The 12,248-nt window shown below is 30.8% G+C and overlaps 2 protein-coding genes across 2 annotated transcripts; one reads left to right on the plus strand and one right to left on the minus strand.

The window, feature by feature from the left end:
* Window positions 1–1,489: 1,489 nt before the first annotated feature.
* Window positions 1,490–2,822, minus strand: LOC134714716 (protein BTG1-like). Its single transcript, XM_063576220.1, has one exon. It carries the CDS (start codon window positions 2,537–2,539, stop codon window positions 2,063–2,065), a length of 477 nt encoding a protein of 158 aa, XP_063432290.1. The 5' UTR covers window positions 2,540–2,822; the 3' UTR covers window positions 1,490–2,062.
* A 2,602-nt stretch (window positions 2,823–5,424) lies between these two features.
* Window positions 5,425–8,201, plus strand: LOC134714727 (uncharacterized). The gene is made up of 3 exons (XM_063576231.1): window positions 5,425–5,578; window positions 5,842–6,151; window positions 6,509–8,201. The coding sequence occupies exons 2-3, from the start codon at window positions 5,875–5,877 to the stop codon at window positions 6,691–6,693; spliced, it is 462 nt and encodes a 153-aa protein (XP_063432301.1). The 5' UTR covers window positions 5,425–5,578; window positions 5,842–5,874; the 3' UTR covers window positions 6,694–8,201.
* The last annotated feature ends 4,047 nt before the right edge of the window (window positions 8,202–12,248 follow it).

The raw sequence follows: 12,248 nt of genomic DNA on the forward strand, positions 1-12,248 counted from the left end.
ATTCATTATTATTCAATGGATACCAATTTTCATGGATTTCAAGGGTATTGATCATGAACCATGAAATTAAATGTTCAACAAATTGCATCTCTACAATAGGCTTGTAGGCATACTTCAGCAAAACCAGGAACCTGTTAGTTTTCCTCAATCAACAGTATATTGAAATTTCATATATGTATAATGGAATGGATTATTTTAAACTTATTACAATGACTTTTAACTCCAGAATATTATAATACCTATCTGGAACTTGGTCAAGTGTAAGAGCAACTCAAAAAAGTAAAATCAAGCTTACACTTAGTACAAATATAGGGGCAATTAACTACAACTATTTCTATCACATCCATCCATCCATGTTTTCCCTAATTGGCACCAATTATAATTAGCTCAATTTGACATCTTTTACCAGACCGAGTATCTGATAGTCCAACCACAGAGTGTAAAGTAAACCTGTCAAAAGTTATGAACTCTGCTGTCATAAGTCTGTCACATCAAAAAAGTCCCTCATTTCACAATTTGTCATGTCAGGGCATTTTATATCCAGCTATATACGTTTCGCAATTTCTTATGTCAGGGCTTTCTATATACAACTATAAATAGAGAACAGGTTTTGCTCTTGACACATCTCCTTATTTTAAATTTTTTCATCCTGATACAGATGCAAAGATCATAAGCATGATAATTATGATATCAAGTGATTTGGTAAGGCAGATTGCATACGATACAACTCTACACAAGAGACCAAATCATAATGACACAGAAATAAACACAACTCTCCACAAGAGACCAAATGACACAGAAATTAAAAACTATAGCATATAGGTCACCATACAGCCTTCATTTGAACATGTTTGTTCTTTCATAAATGTTTAATCAAAACAAATAAACCAACCTACCAACTCAAGAATCAAACCAAATCAGTAGGATTAGGATTTAACCAGGAGAGGAAGTCAGACTGACTTTGTGTATGACATTGTAGTAACTCTTTTTTTATTGTACTAAAAAAATACTTTTTAACTCATGTGTGCAATGATATATAATGCAGAAAAGTTGCTGCATGCAATATGTATTCACCATTACTCCAATATGTTCAATGCAATTCAATTTACAGTTTTTGTTGTCAACTTCTACTGCCTAACATTAATCAACCTTTGGTCTTTTTTAATAAAACAAGTTCTTATCTATTCTAGGTTTGATCTGAAAGGTTGACAATTTTTTTTTAAAATACAGAACATAGTTAAATTTAGAATTTGTAAAAATTAACCACTTAGCTTGTTACAATATTATATATAATTCATTATAAATATATTTAGACTTTTTTAAGGTACAGATTTAATTAACATCTAATTAACAACTTAATGAAATCTAATTTAGGACGAGATAAAACATCAGGTGACATCTGTCACAAGTTGACTGATTTAGTTACTCAAACAAAAACTGTAAATGACACTGCAACAGTATAACTGATAAATAGATAACAAACTAGTGCTTAAATTTGCTGAATTTATATTAAATCAATATTCATTTCTATTTTTTCTTTTTTTTTTTGTTTTTTTTACACATTTTTAAACAAATAGTTACCTTAGATCATTAAGGTACAATATGCTTTGCCATTTATAATATAACATCGCATTATTTATACACATTACATTAATATAACAAGAAAAATTGATTTCGAGATCATAGGGACATGACAAAAATTGATGAAAGACATTGCTTTGCACAATTAAAAAAATAACTGTGAATAATGTACAAATTCTGTCCCATTAAATGGTTGTGGCATTTCAATTGATCAAAATATCAATATCATTGAATGATATATCATACAAATTGTGTTTAGAGGTAAACATTTTGATCTATAATTCAAATCACACACTCCCTAGCACTTCCACAATAACAACCATTTTCTCGAAGTTTTCACATGCACACTCACAATAAGTTCCATAAATACTGCACAAACAAAAGTTTTGTTCCCGTTTTCAATGTCCTTTGAGATTAAATGAGGTCGTGATCAAAATACTGGAATTTAATGAACAAAATGAATGTCTGAAAATCCACCTGCTCAGCCCTGAACTAAAGTTGGCATTTGCTGAAAGTTGTCTCTAGATATAAATACTTTCCCCTTACAGGAGTGCTGCAATCTGTTATGTGAGGCAGGACTGGCGTAGAATGAGTTAATTCGGACGGTTCCATCAAATATAATGCCTATACTTCCATTTTCACCCAACCTATACGAAACTTCCTTTGGGTCTACCCACATTGTTAATTCCTTAGGTAAAATGTCTTCTAGAGCTTTCTGATTAAGTCCACAAGCTGACCCTGCTTCCCTGACTGTTGGGTCCATATTGTGATTCAGTCTAATACACCTATATCCACTTCCTTTGCATGGCTTCTCTGGAAACCAATGATTTTCATACTTGTTTTGGAGTAAGTCGAGTAATGATTCCCTGAAGTTACATAGTTGCTCGTCCGTTACATACTTTGAAATCCTGATGAAATTTGACAGAAAATCCACTGCACTTCTTAATTCAATTTTCATACTCAATGTTTACAATTGTCATAAAATTTTCTGAGTTTTCCGTAACTTGTTTACAACAGCTGTCGTTGTTTTACACCAAATTTTTCTGTTACCGTATTAAAATTTCTTTGATATAACTCGGTATTTCAATTTATTGTTCTTTAAATATTCCAGTTTCACACTTTTCTTAACCAATTTTTCGTTACTTTTCACCACAGCTCTGCTTTAGATGTTCCACCCTTCTTTGTTCGCTCTCTCAGCTGTAATGGCTACGCTTGTTGTGTAGAATCCACTCTAAAAACCCCTACGTCAACAATCAGCGGATAATTATGCATACGTTGAACCAATGAAATGAGAGAACGTCATAATCGGTTCCATATTTGGCATATCTAAAAATAACTAATAATGCGTCACAACCAGTTGTAACCTATTTCATTCTATCACAACAACAAAAGTAAACATGTCATTATAATTATTCTAATCGTGGGGTAAAATTGGGTTATTTCAGATACTGTTAATGTAACGTTACTGCATGTGGAAGTCCTGTCCAGGAAATTTTAATGGGGTATCTTTTATGGTTTCAACTTTTATCAGTGAAAGTGGGAATTATAGACACGTCTTTATTAAAAAAAAAGCAGGGTTGGCGAAATGGGTTTATCTTTTTTCATTGTGTTTTGTTGAAGTGGATAACTGCGGGAATTTGTATATGATATATCAAGTCATAGGGATAACTATAGAGGGTCGAGAATGTACAATAAATGTATTATAAGAATATTTGTATACTATTAAAAATACTATAAAAAGCCAGGACAGAACCAGATAATACAATTTACATCTTTAAAATATACCATTAAAAATCATATACCACTCAATATATGTATGTTTGTGGCTAATATGCATTTATTATATTTGAACTTCTCCTTATCTCTAGATTTTTAGATAAATACTTTCCTAAACATTTATACACATAATTATATAACTATTAAATGTAAGGACCCAACAAATTCACTTCAGAAACTAATATATCAAGTATTAAAAGTAAAAAAAAATAAACTATTAGAAAGAGTTCCGGAAAATATCCTAGCGTTCAGTAAAAAAAAAAGAAAAAGAAAGAATTTAGTTTTATTAAATTGTATCTTTTGACTTAGATAATAATAAAAAAAAAAGTGTACAACTGGAAAAATGCACTGTAGGACAGATGCATTAGAAATTAGAAACAATTCTTACATAATCGTATTGTTTTATACTACAGAAAAACTTACAAATGCTGTTTTGTATATTATCATATGATTTGCAATGGAGAATTATGCCATATATAAGTTATTTCTAATATATTATCTGAATCCAATTCTTTTTATGGGTTTGTACAGAGGGTTGTCTTGTATAAAGAAACATTTACTGATGTTTTTTTGGTTAATTACAGCGCCCACAAGGAGCAGAGTAATTTCATTGAATTATAAAAAAAATATATGTAGGACTCTAAAGTGCGATGGGGACGCTAAAGTACGATGGTCACTCTAAAGTGCGATGGTCTACGCTAAAGTACTATGCCTTCACACGCTAAAGTGCGATGGTCCGCGAAAGTGTATATATATTATCGCCACTTTCTGAATAAATGAATCCATATTATTATATAAATGATAAAATAGTTTATTCACCCACTCACTGTGTGTTCACCTAAGAAAGATATTGTAAACTTTATCATGTTTACCGAACCTGTAAAAAGAAAGATAACTCTAGTTTGCCTTGTGTTTAAAATCTGTAACGTTATTATTTTTTAAGCTTGCCAATAAATTAAAGCAAGGTTTTTGTAACTTCTATACTACTGTAGAATCGGATACCGTATCAAATAATTATAATCGCTTTGAAAAGTATAATCAGAAATGTGACAAATGATGGCAATAAAAATAAATTGCCGTAAGTCTGATGCTATCATACATGGAAAACCCGACCCTCCTGCTTCCACCTGAACGATCATTGCTTGCTTGCTGAGTTGTTGGTTAAAACGAATCTGTTGCTTCTCAAGCCAAGTGTGGCATTAAGCAACAAAATCAATGACAGATTAGCACGAAATAATAAGTAGGGTTATAGGACATACAACTTGCATGCATTGAGGGTAAGATAATTTCTATTTGATAAATAAATCAACTGTTAATTTTAAGCAGATGCAGTTTTATTTTGGCACAATTGTTATGCATTCGGGTGTGTGCAGTAATTACATAAACATAAAGTCATTGATATAAAGAGATATTCCAGTGTTTATCATAAATCATGTCTATTTTAACACTGTTCAGACCTTAAAGTCTTAAACCTTGGGTGAATCCGACAATAAGGTGGCCTCAACTGTGACAGCATTTTTCGTGACAATATAAAAAATAGAAGATGTGTTATGATTATAGCCAATGAGACAACTCTCCATCCGAGACCAAATGACGTACAAGTTGACAACTATAAAGGCCATAGTATTGACTTCAACATGGAGTTAAACCAATACCGCATAGCTATAAAATGATACTGTCTCTGAGACAAAATGAATATCAGTAACACTTCAAACCGACATTCGTCTAGCACATGCATGAACTATTTGCCACTGGACGTAAAGTAACAAACAAGCAATCAATCAAACAGAATAAGGTTCCCCAAAGACCATGGTCTGAATACTGCAATAACCCTGTCGTTTTTATTGCAGCTTGAAATAGACTTCTTTTTGATTCTCTCTCATGACCGCTACAACTCGGACTCCTGGTGAAATATATACTTCTATTTGATTCAATCTCCTGACCGCTAGAACTCGGACCTCCTGGTGGATAATAAATATGTTTATACAATACACAGATGATTGAATTGTGTACTGTTTGTCACCCTTATAAAAAGGTGACTCACCTGAAGAATAGTGACGTCAACAGGTAAATAACAGGTAAATCTTCAAATACATCAATACACTATTATCTTGAAGATGACCCTGAATTACGTGTTTTTAAAATATTTTAAAAACGTACAAATAAAGTTATTTCTGAATTGGACCGTTACCTACGCATATCTTCATCGTTGATGTAAAAGGTAAGATAGATTATTGTGAAGGAAGGGGTTTCTGGAGATTTGTTTTTGCATAAATGTCAATATATTTGAAATAGATATATTTCATATTTATTCTTTTTTGGGGATACAAGGTCATGGTTGTGTTAGGATAAGGGTTTGGTTTTATTTCTATCAGAAATTGAGAAATGTCTGCTTTCGTTTTTAAGGCATGTTTTATTTACTGAAATGACCTGGGACAAAGTTAAATTTAATAAAATATATCATGTTTTTTCTCTCTGTTACAGTAAATAAAACCACCGTTTGTTTAGCGATAGGAAATGTCGAGTCTAGAACATTCCAACCCTGCAACCATAACACACGAAGAGGTCCATGTAAATATAGACAAATCATCAAATGGACCAGCTGTGATTAAAACCCAGCCAACAGTTGGCTATAGCTCGTCTGGTGTTATCATATCAGAACAATCGGGGAGTAACGTTGTAACTCAAGGAAAACCTGATGGAAAACGAAAACCAAAGGACTATGTGGTCACCTCATGTTGTGTTATCATGCTATGCAATTTCATATTTGGATTTCTGGGATATCATTATGGAGGTAATTCATTAAATAAGCTGTTATCATGAGTGAACGATGCAGTGCAACGCTTTTTTAAGCAATTCTCTACACTTTCAATATCCTACAAACAACTTGTCTCTTACAAAGACTCGTTAAATTCTTTCCTTCTGTTCAAATGAACTAGGGTTGGTAGCTAGGACAAATGTATAATGGGTAGGCAAAATGTGTAAGGTTAAAACAAATCTAAACATAATGTGTTTGATCTACGATAGAATGGAGTAAAACATCTTATATGCAAGACAATGGCAAGTCCTACATTCGGTTGATTTAGTAATGTTTTTTTTCTCTGGTAGGTATTTGCATAGAACATTAATTCCAAGCATTTATCTATTTCAGTCAAAGCAAACCATGCATGGCAGCTTGGAGATGAAGTTGCTTCAAAACATCACGCAAAGAAAGCCATGATTTTTGTGATAGTTGGAATACTTGCTGGACTAGCCACATATGCCTTGGCTTTTAGTTTATATTTTACACTGAAAGGTGATACCCACGAAGTACACAATTCAGGGATGGCAGGATGAACATAGACAACGAAGTTCATTACAATTTGAACTCCCCAATGCATAATACTCAGATTCCCACCAAGAACGTTTTCAGCTAGCATAGTATTAATCAAAATCAAAATGATCAAAACCATTCATTAAATAAAATAGTGTAGAATGGATAAAAATGCAGCAAAACTGAGTAAAATCACAAACATACCGAACACCGAGGAAAATTCATTACGAAAATCTCTTATCAAACATATGTCAAATGGCATAATCAAAAGCTCAAACACATCAAACGAATAACAAATTATTAAAAAAATAGCTATGGTAGAAACTTGAAACACTCATTTAAGAAACTTATGTTGGAAATGGTAAATATAAACTTCTTATCTTTATTTCGTAAATGAAATTGATGGTGTTTTTTTTTTTTTTAATAAATTTCATTTCACACCTCCTAGATTGGTTTCAAGTTCATTTAAGAATTATGATATTTTAGTTTTTTGTTTTTGAAATTCATCATCTACAACTGGTCTCTTTATTCTTTTCGCCATTCGATAGACCATGAAGTTGTTTGTTTATCTGATTTTTAATAGACCCTTTTATCTTCTTATATTGGAATCATTATTTCAAAAGAAGTTACAAATGTGTGTTTTAAACTTTATAAAGAATTAATCATGTATACTACAATAAACGAATGATTTGTATAGTTATACAAATCTTTAGATAAAGCTTCTTTCCCTGTTCAACATAAGGTCAACACAAAATCCTTGTATAATATATGGATAACGAATCTCATGTGTTTTTCTGTTTTTCTGTTTATCAAATATTTTATAATGTTATTGTTTTTATTATAATTTGATAAGTTTTATTGGAAACATTCCAAGTCTTTTTATATTTTATTCATTGATTGGTATTTATATTTTAATCAGATAATACACAATGACTTATAGTCACAGATAAGTTATTGGCATTACACAGATTTGTGACTTGCAAATAACAATTGAATCATATTATACATTGTTATATCATTTGTCCCATTATTGTTTATTGAATGTCTTGTCAAATATTCCATGTGCCAAGTTGTTGTCATATAGGTGCAATTATATGTAAATGTTAATGTTCATAATGAATTCCATATTTAAAATAAATAATAGACCGAGATGTCATATACTGATTGTATAATGAATATGAAAAAGTGAGGAAGAAGAATTTCAGAGAAAAAAAAATCCCAATTTTTATTTATCATTTTTATAACTATATATTTTTTTTAAGCCAGTTACTTCTATCAACTTTTTCTTCAGTTCAATAGAATTATTACTTTTTATATAAAATATGATACATTTGTCTCTTTAAATTAATAATTCAATTTCACACTACAAAACTTAATAGACAGATTAACTGCTAGACTAGTAAAAAGTTGCAAATACTTGAATATTTGATTATGTTCATGTGATGGGTACAAATATAAAACGTCTTCAATTAGTAATATAAATAAATATGTTTTACAAAAGGAATAATTTAAAAAGATTTGAACAGAATGTGGAATTGATAATGTTTGTATGACAGATTTAAAGGAGTCTAGCATTCAGATATCCAGGGTTGAGATATACTGTGCTGGTACTAGAACAATTAAACTGGATGTTCTATTGGTTTATAAAAACACTCCATCTACTCTCTATGAACTGGATCCCTCACTCTTTAAGATGCAAAATATATGTGAATACAAAATGCTTAATACATATAAATCTTGAGATTTTGACCTTTTTCAATTAAACAGTGGCAGTAAATATTTTGATGCATCAAATTTTTGCACTTTTTAATATTTTTTAATTAGTTGAATGAAGTATAAAACATTTGCACATACACATAATATTTTACACATAGAATTGATCAAAATTCAACATCATCAAGAAGAAACACCATTATAATATTTATTAGAGATATTTGATCTAAAAATTGGAGCATTTACGTGGCAATATTTAAAAAAATTAACATGGGTTAGATTTTATAAATTAAAGTAAATCTGCACTTATAATCTGTTAATTCTGGTATTCAGATAAAAGGGCCAATTAACATAAAATATAAGTTGGCTGATCCTACTAGTTACGTAATTAGGGTAATTGTTTTTTTCTCATAAATTTAATGAAATTTAGGTTAACTTTAATTTATGGTTTATTTTTAATCATTGCTCACAATGTTCTTATCATCATTTCATAAACCTTCGCAATGATTTATTTTGATAAATGTATCATTTTCCTGTGTTCCAATGATCATTTAGTATGCCCAAATTTTACAACAGTAAAAATATCCCAAGTCCTGGAACAGGAAAAAAAAACCTTCAGAATTTATGCTACAATAATTTGTAGCTTAAATTAATTCCAAATAACAGTATTGACATTTGGAATGAAATTTAGCTTGAAGCAGAAATTTAGAATTCAAAAAGTACCTTAAATTGTCAGAACATTACTGTTTAATAACAGAACAGATTGAAGATTGTAATCTATCAACAGGAATTTATCAAAAAAATAAATGGGAAATGTGTCCATTGGGACACAGATGGTGCCCCGGTAGCATATAACTTTATAAAGGCACATTATTCCAGAACTGAAAAAGTGAAGCTACCAAAATTTGAACTTAAACTGAGTTTAGTGGTATTTAGCATTATATATACATTTCATTAAATTTAGTTGAAACAAACTTCAGTTAAGAGATCAGAACAGAAAGGAAAACATTCAATAATTTTTCCATTCGAAAAGGGGCATAACCCTAGAATGGTAAACAAAGTGCTTGTAAGCACTGAATGGTAATGATTGCTTTAATTTATCAGTTGGTCCGAGTACACAGTTATCGTCCTTTGATTTTCGTTGTTCACGAATATAGTCCTTAATGTGGACAGTGTGTTACTTGCCAATTTTTGTTATACCCCTTCCAAATTTAATTCTCCATGTTTTATGCCTCATATAGCAAGTTGGGGGGTGAAATGACACTGTAAAAAAATTTGGGTCATAAATATTTAGGTAAAGTAGTGATTAGGTCCAGCTGAAAAAGGTCAAAATTTAGCACTTCGGAAGCTGTCAAAAGATTTCAAGACCCCCTTAACACAAAATTGTCCATATTTTGAGTTAGAGCTGATGAAGTTTTCTATAATTTTGATATAATTTGTCCCAAAAGTTGTACAACACACTGTAAAAATGTTATTGAGAAAGCGCAGGTGGGATTTTTTTTATTTACATTTATTGTCTAAAAGAAATGCACTACAAAATAACTGTGTACTCGGACCTAAGAGGTGAAATCAGGAAATATAGAATCTGTACTTTGGCAACTTCCCTGAATGATTTGATGGTGTCAATTTGTCAAATAGCATAAAAGTAAAGGATTTAAACTTTTATTTGATAGAATTTCTGCAAAAATGACCAATTTTGGCATTATATGGTCAAAATAAGCATTTCATAGCTTTTTCAATTTTGATGCATAAGTGGCATTTTGACTTTCTATCTGACATGTTTTCATGTGTCAATTTTTGTGTTTCTATGATTTAATCCAGTTGTATTACTCATTTGTGAACTCTGAATTTACAGAAAAGAAGATTATCTCAGACAATATGAGCAAAGTGTGTTGTATAAATGACCCTCATCTAACGCCCTGTTTGGATCAAGTTAAATGTGAGGAGCATGGTACATAAAAGTTGAAGTCCATAATAAAGACCTCACTAAATTTGTATAAAAAGCACTTAACAATGTCTTTTGTACCTGTTTCATTTCACATAATATCTTTCTTTACCTCTGTAGGATACCATGTGGTTCAAATATAAGCCTGTTGAGACTAAAATTGCATGCAAGTATTTCACTAAAAGTGAAAAATCTTTGTATCAGACCATACTGTCTGCTCAAAAAGTTGAATGTAAGAGGCTTTTTGAGCTCAGATTCATTGTATCATGTCACCTGAGTATAGAAATGATAGAAAAGACACAATTTTTTATTTCCTATAGCTTCAATATGCATTTTTAAATGTAAATATGTGCTACGGCCTAAATTGACCCTAAATTATTTTTAGTCATACTTGGCCTAAGACCCTTTTAAACTAATATGATATGTTATTTGTAAGTTTTCTTTCCATTTAAAGTACATTAAGTACATATGTAAGGATCATTTATAATCAAAAAGCTTCACAAATTTAAAATTGCTGGAAAATATTACACCTTCATGTAAGGCTCCCCTTCATTGGAAAACCTCCATTTTTAGGCACAGGCTCATATAAATTTGACTTTTGAAAAATTATGCTAAGTCTGATATATAAAATGAGTACTCTATTGCTTTAAATACATGATGTATTATATATTAAGGCATTGTAAAAGTATTTTTTTGCAATATTTTAATTTTAAAAGCCCCAAATGTTGATAGTTGAAATTTCTCAATTTTAACGTCCAAATTTAACACGTAAAGTTGAATATAGAATTAATCATAGTGTCTATAATATATATCCTATTGCTATGAAACTTTGTAAGCAGTCTTATAATATATTAGGCTTGTGTCATACCAAGTTTTATAAAGATTGGTCAACTTTTTCTATCCTATTAGGTCCGAGTACACAGTTATCGTCCTTTGATTTTCGTTGTTCACGAATATAGTCCTTAATGTGGACAGTGTGTTACTTGCCAATTTTTGTTATACCCCTTCCAAATTTAATTCTCCATGTTTTATGCCTCATATAGCAAGTTGGGGGGTGAAATGACACTGTAAAAAAATTTGGGTCATAAATATTTAGGTAAAGTAGTGATTAGGTCCAGCTGAAAAAGGTCAAAATTTAGCACTTCGGAAGCTGTCAAAAGATTTCAAGACCCCCTTAACACAAAATTGTCCATATTTTGAGTTAGAGCTGATGAAGTTTTCTATAATTTTGATATAATTTGTCCCAAAAGTTGTACAACACACTGTAAAAATGTTATTGAGAAAGCGCAGGTGGGATTTTTTTTATTTACATTTATTGTCTAAAAGAAATGCACTACGAAATAACTGTGTACTCGGACCTAAGAGGTGAAATCAGGAAATATAGAATCTGTACTTTGGCAACTTCCCTGAATGATTTGATGGTGTCAATTTGTCAAATAGCATAAAAGTAAAGGATTTAAACTTTTATTTGATAGAATTTCTGCAAAAATGACCAATTTTGGCATTATATGGTCAAAATAAGCATTTCATAGCTTTTTCAATTTTGATGCATAAGTGGCATTTTGACTTTCTATCTGACATGTTTTCATGTGTCAATTTTTGTGTTTCTATGATTTAATCCAGTTGTATTACTCATTTGTGAACTCTGAATTTACAGAAAAGAAGATTATCTCAGACAATATGAGCAAAGTGTGTTGTATAAATGACCCTCATCTAACGCCCTGTTTGGATCAAGTTAAATGTGAGGAGCATGGTACATAAAAGTTGAAGTCCATAATAAAGACCTCACTAAATTTGTATAAAAAGCACTTAACAATGTCTTTTGTACCTGTTTCATTTCACATAATATCTTTCTTTACCTCTGTAGGATACCATGTGGTTCAAATATAAGCCTGTTGAGACTAAAATTGCATGCAAGTA

The sequence above is a fragment of the Mytilus trossulus genome, chromosome 1 (genome assembly GCF_036588685.1).
Source record: "Mytilus trossulus isolate FHL-02 chromosome 1, PNRI_Mtr1.1.1.hap1, whole genome shotgun sequence".
Lineage (NCBI taxonomy): Eukaryota > Metazoa > Mollusca > Bivalvia > Mytilida > Mytilidae > Mytilus > Mytilus trossulus.